The sequence below is a fragment of the Megascapheus bottae genome, chromosome 36 (genome assembly GCF_031878675.1).
Source record: "Megascapheus bottae isolate mThoBot1 chromosome 36, mThoBot2.hap1, whole genome shotgun sequence".
Lineage (NCBI taxonomy): Eukaryota > Metazoa > Chordata > Mammalia > Rodentia > Geomyidae > Megascapheus > Megascapheus bottae.
The window spans coordinates 1849896-1877296 of record NC_143544.1 but is presented as its reverse complement, the minus strand read 5'-3'; the positions used below and the strand labels follow the sequence as shown (position 1 = coordinate 1877296).

At 44.6% G+C, this 27401-nt stretch overlaps 1 protein-coding gene across 1 annotated transcript in view; it reads right to left on the bottom strand.

Moving 5' to 3' along the window:
* Txndc11 (thioredoxin domain containing 11) overlaps nt 1–26860 on the bottom strand; it is a 43847-nt gene extending 16987 nt beyond the window's left edge. Inside the window, exons 1-6 of the mRNA XM_090324815.1 lie at nt 26489–26860; nt 23671–23887; nt 19648–19745; nt 16954–17083; nt 11403–11496; nt 1467–1579 (exon numbers count right to left, since the gene is read on the bottom strand). Coding sequence (XP_090180941.1) covers nt 1467–1579; nt 11403–11496; nt 16954–17083; nt 19648–19745; nt 23671–23887; nt 26489–26748 — 912 coding nt within the window. The 5' untranslated portion in view covers nt 26749–26860. The remainder of the gene's footprint in view (nt 1–1466; nt 1580–11402; nt 11497–16953; nt 17084–19647; nt 19746–23670; nt 23888–26488) is intronic.
* Between the last annotated feature and the right edge of the window lie 541 nt (nt 26861–27401).

Below are 27401 nucleotides of genomic sequence, written 5' to 3'. Positions count from 1 at the left end.
TACTTTACTCCCTGTTAACCCCAGTACCAGGCTGCATCTGTGGTCCAGAGCAGAGACTCAACAACTCTGTGAATGAGTCAGGGAATGAATGACATAAGCTTGCATATGCCCAGCTTACCCTGTGTGTGCAGATGAAGGAAGGAGACACTGCTTATACTTTGGTTCTCTACAACCAACGGAGCAAAGTCTTGCATTGTATTTGAAAGCCTAATGACACAAATCACTGGTTTCAATAGAGGTGCTCTGGATGATTTCACAAAAACGAGTCATTTGACTCCCCTAAAATATGTATATACGAATGACTTCGTATCAAAGATTTCCATTGCTATTCCTTTAAATGATTCCGCTGTCCCCAAAATATTTCATTTGACAAGGGGAATGAATCAGTGGAACCACACAACCGAGACAGCAATCCTGATCTATTTCAGTCAGCTCACAGTTCTTTTTATTCTTCCATTTCAAATGTCTTCCTCAGTATCCTTTCCTGAAATACGATAAATGCAGGCCACAAACCAAGCATGAGGAGATGACAGCTAGCTAAGCAGATGAGGTAGGAGCAGCACCCGAGATGGGTGGCAGGCAGCCATCATGGCAGTGAGGCAAAGCCAGACAGGTGGAATTTGAAAGCTTATCTAATGACACCATAAACATCCCGTAATGATGGCATGTGTGGAAAATACAAAATACACCGGGCCTTGGAATACAAATGCGAAGAAGTAAAGCACATCTAAAGACAGGTAGGAGCTACGGTAACTGGTAAGTGAGCTTACCCCATCTCTTAAGAGTGTCTGACAGGACCTGCACACTGAGCCAGAGGAACTCAAGTTTAAAGGCTAGTACACTAGGCAAGGGACCTGTAAACCAGTGGCACTGCCAGACAGAAAAATAAGCTCTCGGTGACGGGCTCAGGAAGTAGCCATCAGGAGAGAAGCACAAGACTGCGCAGGACACAGGTGGAGGAAGCTCAGAGCAGGTGAGGGGAACCTGGCTCACTAAAAAGCAAATGAAATTAAGGAACAAAGGAGCCAATGGGGAACCGAGGATCTCAAGAATGAGATGCCATCATTTTGTTACTGTGACTTGACAAGAACTTCAAAAACTCAGCTAAGGAGAAAACATATAACATTGCTACTCTTCAGAAAAGGAACAGACGAACAAACATCACCCAATGGCCACCAAATCTTTGAGAACCAGGCCCAGAGGAACCATTCTTTCTGCAATCTCCTTCAAGAAAGACTGCTACAAGCCTAAGAATCCAGAGAACTTGCTGATGTTGATTCTTAAGTAAGAGCTTGGGCGCTAGCTCTAGGGTGGGCATGTAAGAGCTCTCAATTTGCACAGAGAAAAGCCATGCTCACTTTCCTAGGGAAAGTGCCCACAGCCTTCTTCTAATCTCACGGGTGTCTGAGACCTACACAAGGTAAAGAACCACTGCACTAATACAAATGCGATTTCAAAATACTTACAAGTGATGTGTTGAAATGTCTATGTAAATACACACTTCCAGAGTGTACTAAGGATACCAGTTTCGCAAGATGTTTATTTGTGATAACCCCAAATCGTACTGTTCCTAGGTAATCTGAAACAGAAAATTTTCCTTTATTAAAGAGAAGGCCTAGGCCTCGAGACAACCACAAACCCAGTGTTCCAGTCCTGCCACACAAATCCCCTAGAGCAAGGCTTTTTGGTAAGCCCTTCAATGTCAAGTCTACTGCAGAGAGGAACAGGCGGGTAACTGGGAGTCACGCTCACTTGGGCATAAGTCTGCACTTTCACATGTGACTGAGTGATCTGTCTCCCTATCCTTCAACCCCAGACCTACCTCAGGATCAAGGCACTTGCTTTCCACTTTATGGACATGGCTGGCTCATCTCACCTCATCTCCTGCCTTCCCGACCCATCAGCCTAGCAGCAAAGTCCTAGAGGAGGGGGTTGCAAAGGAATCTTTTTGCTCAAAGCTAGTATCTATCATTTGAGCCCCAGCACCACTTCTGGCTTTTACTGTCTATGTGGTACCGAAGAATTGAACCCAGGGCTTCATGCATGCTAGGCAAGTACTCTACCACTAAGCCACACTCCCAGCCCCAACAACTTGATTTTATGAGGTTCACTTTTTCAATGTTTAAGTTTTCTGAGATCTAAATACTACACATCAAATACTTCCATTAAAAATTTGGTATCTGAGGGCTGAGAGTTTGGCCTAGTGGTAGAGTGCTTGCCTAGCATGCACGAAGACCCAGGTTCGATTCCTCAGTACCGCATACATAGAAAAAAGCCGGAAGTGGTGCTGAGGCTCAAGTGGTAGAGCTCTAGCCTTGAGAAAGTCCAAGGACAGTGCTCAGGCCCTGAGCTCAAGCCCAGGACTGGCAAAAAAAAAAAAAAAAAAAATGGATGGAGATGTGCTATTCAGTAACAGTATAACAGACTTCCCAAAAGTGGGATTAAAAAAAAAAGAACATAAAATAACACTAGGGTTAGATAATAACACTATTAAGACTGATTTCACTTGCCTCTTTTGTTGTTGTTGTTGTTAGTTATGGGGCTTGAACTTGGGGCCTGGGCACTGTCCCTAAGTTCCTAAGTTCTTTTCCACTATGCTAGCACTTTATCACTTTGAGCTACAGCTCCACTTCTGTTTTTTTGTTTTTGTTTTTGTTTTTCCAGTCCTGGGGACTGAACTCAGGGTCTGAGCACTGTCTTTGGGCTTTCTCAAGGCTAGAGCTCTACCACTTGAGCCACAGCACCACTTCCAGATTTTTTCTGTGTATGTGGTGCCAAGGAATCAAACCCAGGTCTTCGTGCATGCTAGGCAAGCACTCTTACCACTAAGCTAAATTCCGGGCCTTGCACTTCTGGTTTTTGACTGGTTAATTGGAGATAAAAATCTCATGGGAACTTTTCTGCTTGGGCTGGCTTTGAACCATGATCTTCAGATCTCAGCCTCCTAAATAGTTAAAATTACAGGCATAGCTACCAGTGCTCCCTAAGATCTTTCTGGCATTTTAATATCTTCACTGGACACTAAAGTGGCTGACTGAATTTCTACTGGATTGGGTAGGATTAGTGAAAAGGCAAGATTGGCTTAGCTCAGGAGGAAAATTAGGCTGAGAAGCCATAGCCACCTCAAGGGAGTCTTGGGGCAAGACACAGGACAATCCCCCAACATCTGAGAATGTTTACTATACTAAGGATATGCCCTCTCCCCCTTTTCTTCTATAGAAGGGAAAAGGCTGGCTTCTCAATCCCAGGATTCTCCCACCCGCTGGGAGTTGGCTGTTGCTATAGGCATCTGCCCCATAAGAGCTGAGCAATGCGGTGCTCCTCAGATCAAGGTTGGCCAGGGATATCCAGAGGACTATGTATAAGTACCTCGCAAACAGACTGCACCACTAGAGCTCCTCTGTGAAAGCTGATCTCTCAGGGATTATGAAACAAAATGAAACATCAAGTCAAGATAATTATGATAGCCACTAAAAAATAAACCATGGTGCACTTCAGAACTAAATACCACTAGATTAAGTCACAAGACATTTAATCAGCATGACTGAGAAGTCACTTACTCCCAGGGGAAATTCCTCCTAGCTTTCACACTGGGAAAGTGACATTTCAACAGTCAAGGCAGTGGGATGGTACCTACACAGTACCTTTCATCTGCTTGGAAAGTTACTCTGCCTTTTTTTTTTTTTTTTTTGGTCATGGGGCTGGAACTTGCTGGGCGCTGTCCCTGAGCTCTTCAGCTCAAGGCTACCAAACGATGCCTGGGCCTCGGCATTGTCCCTGAGCTCTTCAGCTCAAGGATACTACCCACACTTGAGCTAAGCCCTATTTTCTGTTTTCTAGAGGTTAATTGGAGATAAGAGTCTCAGGTCCTTTTGTGCCGGGCTGGCTTTGAACCTTGATCCTCAGATCTCAGTCTTCTGAGTAACCAGGATTACAGGCATGAACCACTGTACTTGGCTTTCCATTTTTATTAATTTCTGTTTTCCTACTCTTTTTTCCAAGGTTTCAGAGAAAAATGGGAAAAGATAGAGTAATAAGATTACATAAAAGGATTTTGGTAAAAACCAGCTCTATAGGGTAGCTGAGCAGTTAGTTCCCATTGAATCTTTTGAAGTGCTTCACAGCCCTTTACTAGGTGACTCCATACACTTTCTTTTTTTTTTTTTTTTTTTTGCCAGTCCTGGGCTTGAGCTCGGGGCTTGAGCACTGTCCTTGGACTTTCTCAAGGCTAGAGCTCTACCACTTGAGCCTCAGCACCACTTCTGGCTTTTTGCTATGTATGTGGGGTACCGAGGAATCGAACCCGGGTCTTCATGCATGCTAGGCAAGCACTTTAACCACTAGGCCAAACTCCCGGCCCCTCTATATACTTTCAATGGTACTGATGCCCAGCAAATTAAAACCCTCTAAGACAGTAACAGATTATAATTGTCCTCACTGAATGAACTACTGCTATGACCTGAATTTCCCTCTAGAAAAGGAACTGTAATGCTTGCCTGTCTTCAAAACTCTTCATGTGAAGCAGAAAGCAATTCCCTAGAAAGAAATCTCGCCTCTGGGCACCATAGCACATTCTGATGGTTGCCAAGATGCTATTACAACAAACATCAACAGCTTACCTGCGACCTTTATCTTTCTTATGGGTCTGTATATTATTTTAGAGGAAAACAAACTGAAGCTAAGTACACTTAACATGACATACCCTCACACCAACTGTTATAATTTAGTAACAACCCAAGCACAGTATCAACTTGACCTCTATTCAAACACTTCCCCTTCAATTCTTTTCTTCTCACCCACCTACAAGGAAGGACTTTCCAGGCTGAACTTACTTGTCTAACAGGCTACCTCTATCTCTTTCAGGCTGCTCTAGGATCTCAGGCTGCTCTGGGACAGCTGTAGAAGGCCTGTCACATTCTCCCTTTCACCAAACAATCCTCTAAAAATGGAAAAAACAGGTTGGGGCCATGGGTTAAGAGTGCCTGCTTAGCAAGTACAGGGCCCTGAGTTCAACACCCCTCCCCCAAAGTGTCCTAACTCAGCTCTACCAGATGCCACCTGGTGGAGAAGAAGGAACCAACATGCAACTCCAAAGAGCTCATTAGAGCAGTGATGACCTCCCCCACCCTCCAGAGATGGGATTAGGGACTAGAGGTTTCAGGACCTCAAACCCAGTAGAATACCAAAACCTAGGATGCGCAAGTCTCTTGTGCAAAACGGTGTATTATCTGAATATAAGTAACACCCAACCCCCTGCCCCATCTGAAGATACCTACCACAGCCACAGCCTTGTATACAGTCCATCACCCCTGCATTTCCTACTATGCCTCATACAGTGTGATGCCCATGCAAATGACTGTTGCACTCTTGTTTTAGGAAGGACAAGAAATAAATCTGCACACATTCAACAAATAGGCAATACATACTTCTAAAGAGACAAGATCACACAATTTTGCCCAGGCAAGCCCTAAACTCCTGGGCTCAAATAATCTTTCTGTCTCAGCCTTCTGAGTAAACAATTTTTTTTTCAAAATTACTTTATCAAAAGTCATTTATTGATACTTAGTTGACTCTGTGGATACAACCAGCCAACTGTACCTCCCTGAAAGGTGTTCCTTAGAAAATGCAATGCTAGGGCCGGGAGTTTGGCCTAGTGGTTAAAGTGCTTGCCTAGCATGCATGAAGACCCGGGTTCGATTCCTCGGTACCACATACATAGAAAAAAGCCAGAAGTGGTGCTGAGGCTCAAGTGGTAGAGCTCCAGCCTTGAGAAAGTCCAAGGACAGTGCTCAGGCCCTGAGCTCAAGCCCAGGACTGGCAAAAAAAAAAAAAAAAGAAAATGCAATGCTAGGGCCGGGAGTTTGGCCTAGTGGTTAAAGTGCTTGCCTAGCATGCATGAAGACCCGGGTTCGATTCCTCGGTACCACATACATAGAAAAAAGCCGGAAGTGGTGCTGAGGCTCAAGTGGTAGAGCTCTAGCCTTGAGAAAGTTCAAGGACAGTGCTCAGGCCCTGCGCTCAAGCCCAGGACTGGCAAAAAAAAAAAAAAAAAAAAAGAAAATGGAATGCTACAAGGTTCCCTTGTTAACTAAGATTATAATTCATAAAGGAATTATATGGTAGAAAGAAAGGGAAATACTAGTCGTAGGTAATAATTCACTGTATTTTTCAAGGGGCCATTTAAACTATATGGGTTATGATTCATTAGGATTGTAGTGTCAGGGTCCAGTGAGAAGCCAGTGGAGGGAAAGGGAAGCACGTTCTAGGCAGGGCTCCAAGCGGCTGTGTCACAGGGGTTCCACACACAGCTCTCACTATGCCAGACAAAACTGAGAAGGAATCGTGGAGAAGGGGACCTAAGCAATTTGGTGTTTGAGATGGGGTCTCGATTATGGATTACTCCAGGCTTGCCTCCACCTGTCTCTACCTTTTGAGTGCTAAGATTACAGGCATGTGCAACCACGCCCTGTAATCAAGGACTTGAATTTTTTTTTCAAGTCCTTTATTAGTCATTCATTCACCATTTTAGTTACCCCTCCAGTCACATACAGTACTTGCGCTACAAGGATAGAAAAATAATGTACTCAGTATACAGGATGTAAACACCGCCAATCCTGCTGTGCAGGAGAATCCAGTCAGCACTGAGAAAACCATGAGGAGCAAGTGCAGTGCTTCGAGAAGGAGAAGAGGAAGATGCATGTCTGCAGGCTGGTCAAGTGAGATAAATTTCATGTGGAGATGCTCCTTCGAAAATAATAATGCTCATATGGGGTGCTTTCAGCTCTATTCACAGGTGATATGTCTGGTTTTATAAAAATAAGCACTTACTTTCTTTTCTACCATCCTCAAATTTCCAGGGAGATAAGCTTAAATAGAAAAATTAAATATTTTAGTCTAAATTTACAGGCCCATCAGGGGAAAAGGGCAAGGCCAAAAATGCCAGCTTCTGAGCCCCCGCTTCCTCAACTTCTATGTGCCAATTCATAAAGCAGGGCCAAAATTTGCTACAAGGACTGGGGATGTAATTTAGCAGCGGAGCACCTACCTAGCATGTACAAGGTCTTTGTTCCTTCCCCAGCACCAGGGGGAAAATTTTATTTTTTAAAAGTCACAGAATCATACTAGAATGTACCATTTTACCAGAACACATTTTTATCAAAAACAATGAAATATTCATAAGATGAAGGGGAAAAAAAAAAGCAATTTTAAATGACAAGCCCTCTATCAAACTTTCTTTAGGCAGAAGAATAATGCAGGCTGGGTGCCAATATGGAAAGGTTCCGAGGGAAACAGCTGTGCAGGCTGAGAAGAGCGTGCAGAGCTTCTGGAACACAGAGACTGCCAGCTCTCACTCCATCACTTGGCACTTAGAAACCATTAGACATTAATGAGTCCTATAAGATTTGCTATGAAAGATTAAAAGAACATTTAAATAAATGGGTAATAATGCTTCAAACTTAGAAGGGGAAGGTAAATGATACCACATCTAGTATCTCCAAGTCAATTAATATGTTTAATTCCAATCAAACCCCAGCTGAAGACATGAATGAAGACTATTCTGTAGAAAATATAAAGTAGAGGAAGTGAAGTCCACACTTTTCCAGGAGATAACAATTTATAAAGCAACAAATTCTATATTTACTCCTATGAAAACAGATGTCCAGACCAAGTGAAAACATAGGACAAAACAAAGGCATATGTACATGTATTCTATGCTAAGCAAGTACAGCCAGATGACAGAGAAAGAAAATACCATTTTGTAAAGTACACTAACGAATTAGTTAATGAGGAAGGAAAAACTGTGTGTTGCTTTGAGTCAAAATATAAGCAAGTAAAGTTCTAAATAAATTTTAACAAGAATGTAAGTCATCATATTTACAGAAAAAGTAAGTGATGAAAAAGAACCAGATATTTAAATACATATAAAACTGCTGCAATAATGATTTAAGGAGGCTAGAAAAATAATGGACAGAAATACAACCAAGGGTCCTGCCCCACACACTATCAACTGACAGACTAGTACCAAGGCAGAGAGATCCCAAGAGGCCAGAGAGAGTGGAGAACAAAGGAGAGTTAAAACAGAGAGAAAGCAGCTGTGTCAGTGCAGAAAGAGTAAATGAACGTTCTCTGCTTTCTCTTATTGGCATGTGTAGATATCAGACAGACAGCCTTACAGGGGGTAGAATGGCACCCAGAAGCTCCACTCTTGCAGGGACAGGACTGCGCCCTCCTCTTGGCACCCCAGCACCACCTTTTCCCAAGTTATTTGTAGATTGACGATCAGCTAGCTTCAAAAAACAAGTACAGGGCCGGGAGTCTGGCCTAGTGGCAGAGTGCTTGCCTAGCTTGCATGAAGACCCAGGATCAATCCCTTGGTACCACATACATAGAAAAAGCTGGACGTGGTGCTGTGGCTCAAGTGGTAGAGCCTTGAGAAAGCCCAGGGACAGTGATCAGGCCCTGAGGTCAGTCCCCAGGACTGGAAAAAAAAAAATGTACATACACCTAAGCCAGGTAACTAGTGGCTCATACTTGTAATCCTAGCGGCTCAGGAGGCTGAGATCTAAGGATTGTAGCTCAAAGCCAGCCTAGGCGGGAAAGTCCATAAGACTCTTATGTCCAATTAATCACAGAAAAAGTTAGAAGTGGAGCTACGGCTCAAGTGGTAATAGAGCTCTACCCTTCAGCAAAAGAAGCTCAGGGACAATGCCCAAGCCCTGAGTTCAAGCTCCAGGACCAGCACCAATATATCATTCCAGTGAGCTAGAGAACTAGAAGTATTACAAGTGTGTGTGTGTGTGGGGGGGGGTGTGAATGAAAGCAGGACATCTATTTTCTACCATGATAACCCAAATACTTCACACCAGATGTACAAGCAAACATTAAGTGTGTTGAATATTTCTCAGGTCCCCAAATGTATACACAGTGTAGACTGGATCTTGACCTAGGACTGTCATCTGAAAGTCTAGCATAAGAAAAGTACCCATAGCTGGGGCACAGTGGCTCATGCTTGTAATTCTAGCTACTCAGGAGGCTGAGATCTGAGGATCAAGGGTCAAGGCTAGCTCAGACACAAAAGAATCTGAGATTCTTATCTCTAATTAATCTCTAGAAAACAGGAAGTAGGGCTTGGCTCAAGGGTAGGGTGGTAGCCTTGAGCTGAAGAGCTTAAGGCCAAGTGCAAGCCCCATGACCCACCAAAAAAAAAAAAGAAAAGTACCTATGCCTCTCACTGCACATCTGCTGCTAATAGCAGGGAACACTGTTGGACTGTACAGTACACCAAAGGAAAGGAAAGCCTATGTTTTCAAGGCAAGATTTATTTTAGTAATCCTTCAGAGAGCACGCATTAGGGACAATATCACAAGATTCCCCTTTTTGTTTTTTTAAATGGATCATTAAGAGTAAATGGCTAAATGGGAACTTGGTCACGTACATTCACGTACACACATGTACACACACACACACACACACACACACACACACACACACACCCCAATGATATGAATTGGGATTATTAAAATGAATCGCGGCTCCTGTGAACTTGTATATGCACAGGACCTCATAAAACCCAAGTAGAATCTCAGGGTAGGGAAGAAATACAGCAGAGATAAATCAGACCCACACTACGAGGGGAATTTTCATAGAATCAGATGTCAAAATTAGCAAGGACATCATTTTGCACTTTGTGTTATTTTTGGTACTGGGAGTGAACCCAGGGCCTTAAGAAGGTTGAAACCCCAAGTGTGCTACCCAAGCTGCCCCCCAAAGTCTCATGTTGCCCAAGCTGGCAACTCCTGGGTTCCAATGATCCTTCTCCCTCTGTCTCCTAAATAGTTAGGAGACCATAACTGCATGACATCACACCTGGCACTATCTTAAACATGTCATTTGCTCAAGAGCTTGAATGCCACCATCATTTCATTAAATAACTCTAGGTAACTTTTTTTGTTTGTTTTTTGCCAGTCCTAGGCTTGAGTTCAGGGCCTGAGCACCGTCCTTGGACTTTCTCAAGACTAGAGCTTACCACTTGAGCCTCAGTACCACTTCCGGCTTTTTTTTCTATGTATGTGGTACCGAGAAATCGAACCCGGGTCTTCATGCATGCTAGGCAAACACTTTAACCACTAGGCCAAACTCCCGGCCCTTCTAGGTAACTTTTTATAGAAACATTTAAGATACGGTCTGCTTTGAAGAACTCTTAATACTTGCACAGAGAGTTTTGAACATCTGCTTCTGAGTGTATTTAAGTTGCAAGTGTTTAGCTTTGCATCTGAGAGTCACTGAGTCTTATCACTCAAAGCTATGGACAACCAACTGGACAGAAAGCATGCTTTCCTCCCTGATGGTTCCCCAATGAAAATGTGAACACAGTAAATTCTCTAGGCATAAAACCTTAAGAAAGTACATATTTTAGAACAGCTATACAATTGTTTGGTGTATTGAAAACAAGCTATTGTCACTCAAAGCAAAAACACCTGAAGCAATCCAGTATCTGGTAGTAAAGAGATGGCCACATATGCTGTGTGGATCTCCTGGCTAAGACTACACAGCCACTAATTTGGTCACTCACTGGGAAAGTTCTGGTGTGTGTCAGACACCCGAGAGAAACACTAAACTGAAGACATCCTCAGAAATCTGAGCCTGGGAAAGCTGAGCGACATTAACAACTCATCTAGTAACTGCTGGTGGAAAGGCAAGCTATGAAGGGTTAGGAAGGAAGTAGCAATTTAGACTGGAAGACAAGTTCCCAAGCCACAAGAGATTAGTAAATACATTTTTCAGCTGGCCCTAAAGGATGAGTAAGAGTTTGGCGGTTGGAGAACGGGGCTTGAATATCTACTGTCTACTGTCTAATGTAGGTGCAGGTGAAGGACCAGAGTGGTAACAAAGAGAAAGACATGGACATGCCCAACAGAGATGACAGGTGTGGCCTCAAGGCAGGAAACATCCATATGGATAGATGACATCTGGTGCTAAACAGTGGGATTCCAAATAATATTTGACTCACTAGATCCGTGAGATTGAGTGCAAGAGGAAATTGACAGTGTTCTGACATCTGGGAAGTAGCCCTTCGAGAAGCGCCCAACGAAGTTACATAACAAAGTTGGTAACTATTGAAACCTGTAACTGCACTAAAAATGACTATGGTTCGATATATTTTTAAAATACAAAGTGTATACTTGTAGGCACCATATGATCAAGCTACATGTCCCAAAAGCTAAAGAGAAAACACTTGAAGTAGTACTGTACTCAGCTAATGATAGAATACTAAACAATGTCATTATGTACTAAGAATATACTGGGAACAGTAATCAAAGCAAAGTAGGAAGTATAATGACAGAGAATACACATGAAATATGCGTGCTCTAGGACTGGAGCCCTGACACAGGTCAGCTCACCTTTCTTCAGCGAGTGCAGAGCTGAGGCGAAGAAGGTCAAATAGCCAGGAGGCTGCGGGGAGCCGCTGAATTCAAAGTAGCCCAGAACCCCAGGCTGCAGGAAAAAGACACAGGCAGGTCAGAACAGACATTTGCAGAATTAGAACATCGGACCAGTGTAGTATGCTGCGCTTCCCTCTCTAGGAAGCCTGAGGAAAGCTGGAGCTGGGGGAACTTACATCTTCTTATGACAGCACCAGGGAGAAGGGATGGGGTCCCAGCAGTTTCAAGGGTGGCCTCGGAAGCTGGACTTTACTCTCCCTCCCCAGGCAGAGATTTCAGCCTCTGCTGCAAGATCCTTCAACCCAAAGCTGGAAATCTCACTATGTACAGATAAGGGTATGTGAAGAGAGAGAGTGCACCTTGCCAGGCAAGCTGTAGCAATATTGTGTACATCTTTTCTGGGCTTCATTTATGCATACATGAATACTGGAAACACAGAGTTCCATTCAAGACCAAACAAGTTCCAAACAAGACCCCTTGTTTATTTGTATTCCTGTATGTAGGCCTGAGGTGTAGCTTCCAGCCTTGCTGGAAGCAAGGCTTTACTGAATGGCTGCCTCTGGGATCAAGCCCCCACACTATTCGGTTCAAGTGGTAAAGTGCCAACTGAGTAAACAAGCCAAGTAAGCTCGAAGTCCTAAGTCCAAGCCCTAGTATTATGGGCCCAAAAAGAAACTTACCACAAATTTGTCACACAAATCCCAGCTGCCCCTACCATAAAGGTTAGTTTGAGTCTGGGAGTGTGGCCTAGTGATATAGTGCTTGCCTCTACCATGCATGAAGTCCTGGGTTGGATTCCTCAGTACCACATATACTGAAAAAGGCAGAAGTGGAATGCTCAAGTAGTAGGGTTCTATCCTTGAGAAAGCACAAAGACAGGGGCCGGGAGTTTGGCCTAGTGGTAGAGTGCTTGCCTAGCATGCGCAAAGACCTGGGTTCAATTCCTCGGTATTACATACATAGAAAAAAGCCAGAAATGGTGCTGAGGCTCAAGTGGTAGAGCTTTAACCTTGAGAAAGACCAAGGACAGTGCTCAGGCCCTGAGCTCAAGCCCAGGACTGGCAAAAAAAAAAAAAAAAGCTGAGGGGAGGGAAACGGGTACCAAGACATGTGAAAGGGTATCAAGGAATGTGAATTAATGCACCTTCTATCTGGCAAATATCATGTAACCCTTTTACTAATTACAATAAAAAAAAATAAATTAAAAAAAAAAAAAAAAAAGCTCAAAGACAGTGCCCAGGCCCTGAGTTTAAGCCCCAGGATTACCCCCACCCCACCCCACCCCCACCCCCCAAAAAAGTAGAGGGAAGCATGCCTACATGAAGACCTTTCTAGGCCTAAGCCTAGAGCTGCTCAAGGCAGACAACTCTTAAGTCTGTATTCAATGCCTTTTGCAGGTCCCCTTTTCAGAGAGGCTGACCGAGCACAAATGCTAGCCTAGCACTGGCAACAAGGTCAGAGTTCCAATAATGTTGGTAGCTAGCTGACACTCCAGCAGCAGTGACTCTAGCAGCCCACCCTGTCAACCGCAGACATGATCGGGACAAGACAGAGACCTCATCTCATCTCTCCCTTTCCTCCTGTCCCATCAATCCTATTTCTTTCTCACAGCTTTGTACTTATGTCCCCACCTCCACAGACTTTTCTCTGGTGACCTTGGGCTGGGTCAAATCACATAGGCTTCATTTTATTTAGATGTTGTTCAAATACCAGCCCTAGAGTGGCCTTTACTTCTATTGCTGCCCTACCTAACTACCACCAAGGGGTAACTCAAAACCACAGAAACTGCTCTCTGCTCTCCCCAAAGCTCTAAGGAAGGGTGTTTCCCTGTGTCTCCTAGCTCCCAGGGATTCCCTGGTCTGAGGATAATCGCCTGTCTTCACATGGCCTTCTAGGTGCTGTCTGCTCTTCTTGTAGATTTTTTCTTTTTCTTTTAGAAATAGTGGGACTTTTGACTTGGAGCCTTTGTAACTGCTTGCCAGACACTCTACCATTTAAACCATATCTCCAACTCTTGTCTGCTATTCAGATCAACACAATGAACTTAACATTCATCAAAAATTCAGGATGCTTTAATCTTGAGGCCTTTAATTACATCTACAATGGCCCCATTGCCTTTTTACTTTTTCATCTTTCTTTTTCTGGATGCACTGGGGTTTGAACTTAAGAGCCTCACGTTTGCTAGGCAGGTGCTGCACCACTTCAACTGTTCCTATTTTTATTCTAACCAGGCTGTGATCTTCCTATTTATGCCTACCATTTAATTGGTATGGCAGACAGGTACCACTTATTGATTGAGAAGGGAGTCTTGATAATCTTTTGCCATGCCATCTTCAAACTATAATCCTCCTAAGTAGCTGAGATTAGAATCATATGTCATCCTGCCAGCCTACAAAGAACCTATTTTCACATGAGGTCACATTCTGAGAATTTACACATACATGACTATTGGAAAGAGTGTAGCTTAGAGGCAACGGCATTTAGCTGCATGGGCAAAGGGCCTGATTTTGAGTTCTAGCATCCACTAAAAAATGTATTCCTGAGCAGGGCGCAGTGGTTCACAGATGTAATCCTGCTACACAGGAGGCTGAGATCTGAGGATCTCGGTTCAAAGCCAGCAGGGGCACTAAACAGTCTGTGAGACTCTTCCCTTCAATTAACCACAAGAAAACGGGAAGTGGGGCTATGGCTCTAGGGGTAGGGTAGTAGCCTTGAACTGAAGAACTCAGGGACAATGCACAGGCCCAGAGTTCAAACACCATGACTGCTCTCAAAAAAAAGAAAACTTTCCGTTTGTTGTCCATCTCCATGCTATAACTCTATGAAATAGAGACCCTCTTATTCATAACTACATCTCCACCTCAGAAGGTACCTGGTACAGAACAGTGAATAAACATCTGTAATGAACAAGGACAAAAAAAGTAAAAAAAAAAAAATTAAGACAAAGCTCCTCCTTCAAGTTTACAAAAAGCAAGACCCAGCCAGGTGCCCTGTTGCTCCCGCCAATAATCCTAGCAACTCAGGAGACTGAGATCTGAGGATTACAGTTTAAAACGAGTCAGGGTAGGAAAATCCATGAGACTTGTCTCCGATTAATCACCTAAAAGCTGAAAGTAGAGCTCAAGTGGTAGAACGCTAGCCAAGCAAAGGCGCTTAGGGACAGAGCTGGGGGGAGGGGGAGGAGGAAAAAAGGAAAAGAAAAGAAAAAGGAAATGAATTACAAAAGACCCAGTGAGTGGCAGAGCATAAGCTGACCTAGCTGGTGTGTTCATGCCACGCTGTACTGTGATATATTTGGCCCTGTTATAGTAAGCAGGTGACAATCTCTGGCAAGTAGGCACCCCACCAGCAGATGGCACACACCCTCTCTCTGTGCTTTTACTCAATGGTGCCTGAAATACTTCTATATTTCAAATGTTAAATCACATCTAGACAGTACAAAGCTGATTCTGTTTGTGCTGTAAAACTATAAACTGATAGAGGTAGCTCTCGGTTCAACGTTCAGGTGGAGATTTACATGTAAATTATATATTGACAAACCATAATCATAATACTAGGAGATAAGCATTTTGAGTCTTCCTCCAAACCCTAGATTTTTCTCTCACCTGGCAGTTAACCTTACACTCATTTCCTCAAAAACAAACCCAAGCCTTTTTCATCCCACTTACATTTAAAACACTTTACAAGACTATTAAGAATAAATGAGGGGGGGGGGAAAGGATGAAGGGGGAGGGGCTGGGAGTTTGGCCTAGTGGTAGAGTGCCTGCCTAGCATGCACGAAAACTAGGGTTTGATTCCTCAGTACCAGTAGAAAAAGCCAGAAGTGGTGCTGTGGCTTAAGTGGTAGAATGCTAGCCTTGAGAAAGCTCAAGGACAGTGCCCAGGCCCTGAGTTCAAGCCCTATGACTGGCAAAAAAAAAAAAAAATAGTGCTCTACCTGTTGAGCCACATATTTACTTCTGCCTTTTTGCTGAGTAATTGGAGATGAAAGTTTCATGAACTTTCTGGGTTGGCTTTGAATTGCAATAGTCAGATCTCACCCTCTTAAGTAGCTAAGATTACAGTCATGAACCACTAGTGCCCAACACCAAAAGAACACATTTTATTAATTACGAAACAATTCTTTATAAAAATAGGGAATTCTCGAGGGGTGCCAATTTACGAGGGTGACGCTGGTGATGGGAGGCAGGAAAGAAGCCATGTTACTAAAGTTAGGAACAGGTATAAATAAGATCTTGAAGCAGCACACACTAAACAGGTATATTGAACCTATCTAGCTGGCTATGGGGGCTCACGCCTGTAATCCTAGCCACTCAGGAGGCTGAGATTTGAGGATCCCATTTCAAAGACAGCTGAGGCACTAAAAAACATGAGACTCTTATCTCTAATTAACCACTAGAAAACAGGAAGTGGGGCTGAGGCTCAAGGGGTAGGGCAGTAGCCTTGAGCTGAAGAGCTCAGGAACAGCGCCCAGGCCAAGAGTTCAAGAACCATGACCCACAAAAAAACACCTGTCTAGCAAGCAGGAGGTCCTACCCTGAGTTCACCACTACCAAATAATGAATAAATAAAACAGAAAAGGTACATATTAAGTTCCTAGAAAAGTCCAACTACAACTAACAAGAAAAGCCAGGTATATCATAGAAACTTGCAGCTGTCTCAATTTACAAGATAATTTTCATATACTCCAGTGAACTGAAACAAGTTGTAACTTTGCTGAAAATAGTCAAGAAAAACACAAATGAGATTTTGTCATTTGTTAGTCTCATAAATTCACATTGCCAAGCTATTCAAGATCAGTATCTAAGTGCATTTTACTAGGGCTTATCTATAATGTGGTCTTGTAATTGCTGCAACTCTGAAGGTATATAGTTTATGTTTGGGGGGTTTTTGTATGTGTGTGTGTATGTGTGTGTGTTTGTGTCCTGGTGCTTAAACTCAGGGCTTGAGGGCTATCCCTTAGCTTTTTCACTCAAGGTTGGCACTCATCACTTATGACACAGTTTCACTTCCAGCTTTTTAGTGGTTAATTGGAAGTAAGAGTCTTACAGACTTTCCTTCCCAGGCTGGATTCAAACTGTGTTCCTCAGATTTCACCTCCTGAGCAGTCAGGATTACAGGAATGAGCCACTGGTGCCTGGCATGAGGTTTTTTTTGTTTGTTTTTTCCAGTCTTGGAGCTTGAACTTAGGGTCTGGGCACAGTCCTTGAACACTTTTTGCTCAAGCCTATCCCTCTGCCACTTGAGTCACAGCATCACTTCTGGCTTTTTCTGTGTATGTGGTACCGAGGAATTGAACTCAGGGCTTCGTGCATGCTAGGCAAGCACTCTACCATTAGACCACACTCCTGGCCCAAAAATATACCTTAGTAAATATGAAAATGTCATAGTGAAACACATCACTGTACAATTACAATTATTGTACAACACTGAAAAAAAAAAACACTTGATACAAACAGCATAGCAATAAAAGGTCTTAGAAACAGATAGGAGATGTAAGAGATGGTACCTCGTAGTTTGAGAGAAAATCCAGTAGCTCCGATTGAGATGGGATGTACAAAAGGGGCTTCATCACCCGGCGGATAAACTTCTCAATGTAAACAGCACTCATAGGGCCTTTGTATTCAATTGGTCCAAAACTAGTGCCAAAAAATTAAAAAGTAAAAATAATTATAACATGCACAAACTGCAATGAAGGGCTAAAATCATGAACACCACAGAATGAAACTGTACTCCAATGGACTCACAGGTAACTAGCTACTGCTTAGAAGTGATTGCAGGTGTAATTAAGAACCAACAAAACACAACCTTGTCTTGAAAAAGAAGAAAACAGGAAGAATCAGCATTTTAGATACAGGAAGGTCCAAACAGCTGTTAGACTTCTCTGAGTTCACCTGCAAATTAAATGCCTTCTATTCTGTGAAAGTAATCAATTCCCACAAAATATTCATAAAACTAAAAAGCAGGGCAGGGAATGTGGCTAGTGGTAGAGTGTTTGCCTAGCAGGCATGAAACCCAGGGTTCCATTCCTCAATACCCCATAAACAGAAAAAGCCAGAAGTGGCCCTGTGGTTCAACTGGTAGAGCCCTAGCCTTGAGCACAGAGAGGCTCAAGAATAGTGCCCAGTCACTGAGTTCAAGCCCCAGGACTGGGGAGAAACAAAACCAAACCAAACAAAAACAACAACAACAAAAACATGACCTGACACTAAGCCCAGGCTCAGAAGTCCAGTACGGCAGCTATAAGACGCAACCTGAGCAGGTGAACTGCTTCTGCACGTTGCTCTGTAGTAAGGAACAAGGTGGGCAGTGAAACTAATCTTCTCTCAGGCACTTACATATACAAAGAAAAAAAAAAGTCTTCCTTTTCCATAGGGCTTGAGGGGGAGGGACTGATGATCCAGCACTACTCAGCGACACCACCATTCAGTGGTCTTTCTCTGCTAGTCAGATTCTCACCATTCAATGGTCCTTCTATGCTAGTCAGATTCTCACCTGGCTCTCAATAGCCTCCCAAACAAACCCAAAACAGTGCATGCCTGTCTCCATCTTTGAACACAGCCAAATGAAACTCAGCAAGTCTGTAACATTCTTTCCTCTACATAGAAATGTTATGGTTAATAGCAACAACAGCTAGAACATAGTAAAGAACTTTATTCATGCTTGGTTATAGAGATATACAAGATAAACACAATTCTCCATTGTGTACTGCAGGATGACAGCAAAGGAACTATGTGAGAAAAATAAACCAGAATTCTACATGCAAAGCTAGCTTACTTTGAAAACCACCAGTATGGGGCTTGGAGTGTACGTAGCCTCGTGGTAAAGTGCTCGTACAGTATGCATGGGTTTGATTCCTCAGTACCACATACACAGAAAAAGCCAGAAGTAGCACTGTGGCTCAAGTGGCAGAGGGTTAGGCTTGAGCAAAAAGCATCCAAGAACAGTGCTCAGAACCTGAGTTCAAGCCCCAGGACTGGCAAAAAGAAAAAGAAAAAAAGTAAGAACTTCATTCAGCTGCTTACACCTGTAATCCTAGCTACTTAGGAGATGGATCTGAAGGATCAAAGTTCCATGATAGCCTGGGCAAAAACTTAATGAGACCCTCCTAAACCAATAATAGGCTTGGCACAGTGGCACACACTTGTTATCCCAGCTATATGGAAATGTAAACAAGGATTATAGTAGAGGTTAACCTTGACATAAATGTGAGACCATATTTAAAAAGCAACTAAACTGGAGACGGCTCTGACTGGTTAATATGATGCTCGATGCTAGGCATGGAATAAAACTCTGTTTAACTTTAACTTATAAAAAAAAAAGCAACTAAACCAAAAAGGGCTGGGTGCTGTGGCTTAGTCAGTAGCAGAGCACCTGCTTAATAAGTACAAGGTCCTAAATTTAAACTTTAGTATCACCTAAAAGAAAAGACAGAACTGTATCTGGTAGCTTGCTTTGCAAGCCATACAATGGAGCAATTGTGCCTTTGAAACCTATGCTGTAATATACATAATGATGTAAACAGTGAGAAAAAGCAGTTTCAGAAATAGGATTACTTTCTGATCCCATCTTCACTTCATAAAAAGGGTGTAGAAGCCAGGAGCTGGTTGTTCACACCTGCAATCCTAGCTCAGGAGGCTGAGATCTGACGATTGCATTTGAAGCCAGCCAGGTCAGAAAAATCTCCTTGAGATTCTAATCTCAAGCACTCAAAAATAGGAAGTGATACTGTGGCTCAAGTGGTAGAGCACTAGCCTTGAACAAAAGAGCTTAGGGGTAGAGTGCTTGCCTAGCATGCACGAAGACCCGGGTTCAATTCCTCAGTACCACATATATAGAAAAAAGCCGAAGTGGTGCTGAGGCTCGAGTGGTAGAGCTCTACCTTGAGAAAGTCCAAGGACAGTGCTCAGGCCCTGAGCTCAAGCCCAGGACTGGCAAAAAAAAAAAAAAAAAAAAAAAAAAAAAAAGCTTAGGGACAATGCCCCAGGCCCTGAGTTCATACCCCATAGATAAAAGAGCATAGATGTCTATATACAAAGAAGAAAATAAAACAAAACACAATGATTACATATGGATGCGATTGCTTTTGTGTTATTTATTAATTTAATTATTTGTGCATATTGGTATCTCCCACAGCACACCACTAGTACTTTCTCATGAGGGTGACAGAAGGTAAAGCTAGAAGCCCCACTGCAGCCCTTACCTGCGGTGATACAAATGTATGACAGGAAAATAGAAGAAGTGCTTCTGCTTTCTGCATTTTCCTTGGTTCCACCAACAGTTAACTGCCACAAACAACACCTGCAGAGCCAAGTAAGGTTTCAGATGACTATGAAGAACAATCCAAACAGTTACCAGACTGAAAGATGAAAGAATAAAAATGGAACTAGACCTCTCAATGAAACCGAAAGTATATATTTTTTTATTGAAAGATTTTTATTAACCCGATTTTTACATCATATTTCAAATGTCATGTTTAACAAACAAGTATTCAAGAAGGGAATCTTTATATGCAATCACTGGCACATAGATTTTAGAACATAATTAAAATTAAGCTGAGAGTTTGTATGTCATGGATACATATCGAGCTATATAACATTCTGTCCATTATGTCTACAGAGTATATATCCCATCATAGATTTTTATGTCTATGTAGTTATGTTTATATCTCCAAGACCATGTTAATAATCCTGGGTACCTGAATATTGAGTCGTTGCTCTTGTACTGTTTGGATCTAATGTCCACATATCAAGGAGACCATGTGCCTTTTGTTCCTTTGGTCTTGACTTATCTCACAGAAAGGATATTTTTAAAAATCTGTTTCAAGCATCTGACACTGAAATTTAAAAAGACAGACTCTTCTGCAGGGTCAGCTAGGACTTAAGAGTCTGACCCAAGAGGAAATAATGATCTGCCCTGGATTTTGAAGTGAATGAGGGGCAAGAAGTTTGTCTTAAGCATAAATACTTAAAGGAAATGAGCAGAGTGCTGGTGCCTCATACCGACAATCCTATCTACTTTGGAGACTAACATCTGAGAATCAGAGTGTGAAACTAGCCCAGGCAAGAAAATCTGTGAGACATTTATCTCAAATTAACTACCAGAAAGCCAGAAGTAGAGCTGTGGTTTAAGGGGCAGAGTATCAGACTAGAGTAAAAAAGCTAAGTCCAGAGGCCAGGCCCTGAGATCAAGCCCCACTGCTGGCACAAAAAGAAAAAAAAAAAAGACTTGGGGAATAGCACAGGCTGGGGATGTAGCTAGGCAGTGCAGTGCTTGCCCAGTGTGGGTGAAGAAAACCTGGGTTTGGTTCCCTATATTGGGGGTAGGGGTGTTTTGATTGTCAAACTGAGTATCTAAAAATGAAACAGAAAATGTTACTGCCAAAAACCCCACTGAATGCCACAGGAATGAATGATTACTTTTAAAGCTAATGAGGTAACTAATGGCTTAAGCCATATTCTAAACGTTACTTCATATTGAACAATAAAAGGAGTGGAGATGTAGCTCAGTGGTAGAGTGCTTATGTAGCATGTACAAGGTCTTAGGTTTGTTCCCCAGCTCTGCCACAAAACTAAACACAAAAACAGTAAATAAGCAGAAACATGAATTAAATGCACACTTATCAACAGATGCCAGAACTGACGTCTACAATTCACTTTGAAATTCATCGGAACTAAGATGGCTTAGCTGATGGGTTGGAGCATTCTTGTCACCCTGGGCTGAGGGCAGGGTTTGGGATGGGATTTTATTTGCTCTCATTATGAGAAAGGTTGAGAAGGATGCAGGGTTTTTAGCAACTTTCCTGGCCTTTGCCCACAAGGTACTAGTAGACCCTCTTTCCTGAAGTAACCATCAAAATGTGTCCAGGCAGACATACATGTCCTGAGGAACAGGCAGCAAACAAAAATGTCTCTAGACAACAACCCAGATGGAGGCGAGATGGATAAATACACGACAAATTCATATACCAAATGTTAACATGATTTAGATGGCAAATAAAGGTAAAATTCTTTCACTTTTGCTGCATGTCTGAGGTTTTTCCTAACACATAATTCAAAAAAATACAAGGACAGGCCAGGCCCGGTGGCTCATGCCTATAATCCTAGCTACTGAGGAGGCTGAGATCTGAGGACTGAGGTTCAAAGCCATCACGGGCACTAAAGTCCATGACACTCTTATCTCCAATTAACCACCAGAAAACCAGAAGTGGCTCTGTGGCTCAAGGGACAGGGTGGAGTTGTAGCCTTGAGCTGAATTGCTCAAGGACAGTGCCCAGGCAAAGAGTTCAAGCCCCAGGACTGACCAAAAAAAAAAAAAAGCCACAACTGCTTGTTGCTATGGGACCTTTAACAACATGCCAACACCCTCTGCACCCAAGGTTCTGCTTCAGAAAGCCCAGACTACCAACAACAACAGCTTTCAGAGCTGCTGTGAAGAGGGGCAGTGCCCGTTCCCATTTCAGTGTCACCACTTAGAATGACAGCCAGCCAATGTAGTGTAAACCTCACCTGAAACACAACTAATGCCCCTACTCCACAGGGAGTCAGGGCCTCACATGCACTCACAAAACTGAGGACTGTGTGCAGGTGATGTCTTCTGCGCTGGCACACTGCTGCCAGCCTCCCAGTGCCATGGCCATGCTGGAAGGACTGATGTAGTAAGGAATGCAAGGCTGCATTTTACAAGTACCTGGTACGCTTCGAGATTATCATGGTGAAGGCTGCTTTACTCAGCTGAGCTTGGCACCATTTGCAACACTCCTTGTTTCCAAAAAGAGCCCAAATGAAAGTTCCACACAAACTTCTGTATGTCAGGGGCTGGCAGAGCTCCTTACACCAGTAAGGTGTAAGGACAATTCTGTGGTGATTTTTGCTTGGTGTAATGGTTGGGGGAAACCACAGGGCATGCGTAGGAAGAGCCCTGGTAGATGTCCTACAAAACTAGACACTGCTCAGGCTGGGAACAGCTATCTGCAATCCCCTTACAGCAGTTCTAAATGGCTGCCAATACAGATACTGGGGAAAACCCAATATGCCATCCAGACCCAGACCCAGATCCTCCTTCTGTTTATACAGGAACTCAAGGCACAGAGGCTGTGTTCACCCAATCCTCTGGTGTGAATGGGGCAAAGAACAAGCATTCTGTCTGGCCCAAAGCCTGCAGGGAAGTTGTGGAAAGTCCCAGCCCATGGCTCTGCATAGAGGTAAAAGGACTTGCTTTGCCAGTGCAGGCCAAAAAAGGGACATCATAAAATACTCATTTTCTAAAGGATAACTGGGATCTACTGAATAATAAGGGTATCTTTTCGTTGGTGGTGGTGGTGGTGGTGCTGGGTCCTGGAGCTTCAACTCAGGACTTGAACGTTATTCCTAAGTTGTTTTTGCTCCAGAATAGCATTCTACCACTTGAACCACAGCTCCATTTCTGGCTTTTTTGTGTGGCGATAAAGAGTTTCACAGACTTTCTTGCTCAGGGTGGCTTTGAACTGTGATCCTCAGGTCTCAGCCTCTTAAGTAGCTAGGATGACAGGCAGAAGCCCCAGCACCTGGCTCAAGGGATTCATTTTTATCTATTCATCTCTCCTAGTCCAAGGTAGCACTAATTACTCATCCATTAAATAACATTTGAACTATGTATTAAAATAAAAAGGTCAGGCCGGGAGTTTGGCCTAGTGGTTAAAGTGCTTGCCTAGCATGCATGAAGACCCGGGTTTGATTCTTCGGCACCACATACATAGAAAAAAGCCGGAAGTGGTGCTGAGGCTCAAGTGGTAGAGCTCTAGCCTTGAGAAAGTCCAAGGACAGTGATCAGGCCCTGAGCTCAAGCCCAGGACTGGCAAAAAATAAATAAATAAATAAATAAAATAAAATAAAATAAAATAAAAAGGTCAGCCTTGTTACAATGTAGTCTTCTAATACATATCCTTCTACATAATGGCCCTAGATTAGCTAGTCCTGCTACTTCTTGCAGCACTAAATTCAGACCAATGTCACAGGATGAGCCTTGGCCCACATCTGGAAATGCAGCACGCTCTCTCACTCCTGACTCTGACCATAACACCACAACTGGAATCCCTGCTGCTTTCCAGAAGGTTTTACCACTTGCCAACCACTCTTAGAGTTCACCTTGACAAAACTGACAGATGGGCAAGGCGTCTGTATGGGAGATCTTTCCAGACCTCTAGGCTTTACTGCCATTAGCTTCTCGGGCAGAAAATGAGCATTACCTGGTCTGAAAGCTGGCTGGCCACGTGCTCGATTTCTGCTCTGGCGGCGATGGACTGGCCGCACCACGGGGCGTAGAAGAACAGCAGCACCACCTCAGAGTCCTGGCGAGCATGCTCTGCATAGTCCAGCTGCCCCTGGAAGAGGTCAAGGACTGCAGACCTCGAGGAGAAAAAGCTGACAGGTGGCTTTGCAGGTATTATCACATCTTTTGCTCGACTAAAAAAGAGCAAACAAGACAATCTTAATCTTCTAACAATGACAATCTTAATTCTCTTCTAACCCAACAACCCAACAGCACTTGGTGTGAAAGAAGTATGGGGATGCAGCATTCAGGATGCTGAGATCTGAAGATAATTCAAAGCTAGCCCAGGAAGACACATGCCCTTAAATATGCAAATAAACCAGCAATTAATCTCCAATTTACTAGCAAAAAGCTGGAAGTGGAGCTGTGGCTCAAGTGGTAGAGCACCAGCCTTAAGCAGAAAAGCCAAAGGACAGCATCTAGGCCCTGAGTTCAAAAGCCCACTTTCAGCACAAAATCAAGCCTGTTCATGGGCAACTGTTAGTGTGCTGAGGACAGGTACTGAGGCTGCAGCAGTTAGCACAAAACCCTCTCAAAGTGTCACCTTCCTCAGAGATGAAGAAAACTACCAATACAGACACCCAAAGGTCAACAATGATGTAATAAGGTTGCAAGAAGTTTTCTTCCTGGACTGGCCTTGAATCATAGATCCTCCTCACTCAGTCTCCCAAGTAGATAGGATTACAGGCTTGAGTTCCTGGCACCCAGCTTTATTTGAAATAAGAAATGGGGTAGTGCCAGCTGTTTCACAATAAAGTAGTAATCTTGATACCATTCTATCAAAAAGACCAAAAATATTAATGCAAGAGTAATAAAAAAGAAGTGTCACATCTGCCAACAGCCGCACAGAAAGACAATGAGTAAACAAATGACATTCACAGTCTCATTCTCTTCAGAAGCCAACTCTAGAAACTGGATTTATATTCTTCCTTCTTCCTGAAGTCTCAAGGACTCTCCTATCTACTACGTCAAACTGTTACCTCTGATCAAGCAAGGAACAAGTCAATGTAAATAAAATCCTCATGCTTGGGGCTGGGAGTATGGTATAGTGGTAAGAGTGCTTGCCTAGCATGCATGAAGACCCAGGTTCGATTCCTTGGTACCACACTCATAGAAAAAGCCAGAAGTGGTGCTGTGGCTCAAGTAGTAGAGCACTAGGCCTTGAGAAAGCCCAAGGACAGTGCTCAGGCCCTGAGTTCAAGCCCCAGGACTAGCAAAAAAAAAAAAAGGATGAAAAGGAAAGAAAGAGTATAGGTTCTGAAGGTCCTCAAAATGAATCCAAACTCTAACTCTGTGGGTATGATTTGGAGCAGGTTTGTAAGATGACCACTCCTTGACTGCTTCATCTATATCTTGGGAAGAAGTACAGCATACATCCAGACATTTTCAGAAATAGATAAGATTTAAATTATATCCTTACCAGGCTCTAGTGTGAGTGTTAAATGAGCAAACTCATTGATGGAAACGCTAATTCCCAAGTAAGCACTTTTCTCTGCTAGCAGTGTCTGGAGACATTTCAGGTTGCCAGATCTGGAGTGTGTGCTATTCACACGCAGTGGGTACACCCAGGGATGTACCACAGAGTGCACAGGGCAGCCCCCTACAACACACAATTATCTGCCCCGAATGACCAGCAGTGCCAGAGACTGAGAAAGTTTCTGACAGTTTAGCATCTGGCACATGACATATGCTCAATGAGAAATTGCTCCTTTTCCACTCCAATCCCCAACTCTCTGAGACTTCTTTGATAACAAGAGCCACATATTGTGTTAAGTAAACTCAGAAATGTTCTCAGTTGAAATCTCACTGTTGGCTGTCAAGACGAAATTTCAGGGGCAGCAGATTTTATAACCTGATAGCCCAAAAGGTAACTCTAGAGCCAGACATTGGTGGCTCACACCAGTAAATCCTAACTACTCTGGAGGCTATGATCTGAGGATGGAAGTCTGAAGCCAGTGGGGCAGCAAAATCCATAAGATTTTTTTTTTTTTAAATCTCCAATTAACTACCAAAAAGCCAGACGTAGAGGTGTGGTTCAAATGGCAGAGCAACCACTGAAAAACCTCAGGATAGTTCCCAGGCCTTGAGTTCAAACTCATAACGTTTTGCTTTTTTGTTTGTTTGTTTTTTTTTTTTTAAAGGAGAATCTCTCGAGCTTGGGGAGGCCAGAAGTTCAGCAGAAATGGAAAATTTGTACCTGTGATCTTTCCTAAAAAGAGGTTTCCCTCTACCTTGCTAACTGAACTCCAGCCTTTTCCAACTGCAGGAAGACAAGCCGGGCCGGTCTCGGGATTCTGTTCTTCCCCCGGGTGGCCCCAGGGCCGACCCTTCCTCCCCTGTCTACGCCTCCGATGTCACTTCCTGAACCGAGGCCCTTCGGTCCCACCTCGAAGCCTTCGGGTCCCCTGCACGGCACTCGGGAGGCCCTTCTAGAAATGAAGCTGCCTCGCCTGGTCTCCCCGTAATTTGCCACGCACTGCAACAGCCACCAAAGACAAGTGTGGAACTTTGGTCGTGGCTGGCGTGCGGGGCTGTGAGGCTGATCAAGAAGCATTCACGGGTTCCCGGGGCGACTCGGTGTCTGGAAACCGCTCCACTGGAAAGCTTGGGGGAAAGGATGGCGGCGATGACAGGTGCGCGCCCTCCACGGCTCCCCCGCTCCCTCGGTACCAACGTGGGGACAGGCGGCGCGGGGCACCTCCACTGGGCCCCGGCCCCGGGGCGCCGGGCCTCACCTGCAGGTGAACTTGAGGGCCAGGAGCAGCGCGCAGCCGAGCGCCACCGCTCCGCAGAGCAGCTCGGGCCGCCGGCGCGCCATGAGGGAGGCGCCGCGCAGCCCGCGGCGGAGCCGGCCCTCCGAGGACGCTGGGGCCGGGCTGGAGGAGCCGGAGCCCGCGGGGCCGCCGCCACCGCCACCACCCGCGTCCTCGGCGTCGTCGCTGCTGCTGCTGCTGCTGCCGCCGCCGCCGCCGTCGCGGCCTCCGCATTCCGACATTACATGCTCCCCGTCGCCGGCTTTATACCGCCGCCGCAGCCGCCGCCTCGGGGCCCAAGGGCCCGGCCCGGCCCGTCGCTCCCCAATCCCGCAGCCGGCCGAGCCCGCTAACCCGAACACTCCACGTCAGCCGTGGCGCGGCGGCGCCCCGCCCCCGGAACGCCGACCCGGCCCACGGAGCCTGCGCACTTCGCAGACTCGGCTCCGGAAGCCACGCCCTCTGGGTGACCACGCCCCCTCCACCTCCCCGCTCACGGCCGCGTCAACCTCCGGTCCCCGCTCCGCCCCGCCCACCCGGAGTGTGCGCGGCCCCGCCCCTCGCCTCTGAGTCGGCGCAGGCGCAGCCGCGGCCGGCCACGCGGGGTGGCGTTCGGGGTGAATGCCGGCCTGTGCCGTGGCGTTCTCACTGCAGTGACAGAAGCCATCAGGTCCCAGGTGCGGGGGGAGGAGCCGAGAGAACGACTGTCAGCCACACAGGCTGCACCTTCCCTGCTTACATAAAGAGATCTCTCAAGAAAACCAGCTTTCCAAGCCAGGCGCCGGAAATCCTGGCTTCCCAGGAGGCGGAGCTCTGAGGATCGCGGGCACTGACGGTAAGGAGACTCTTATCTCCAGTTACCTACCAAAGCCTGGGAGCGGCGCTCTGGCTCCAG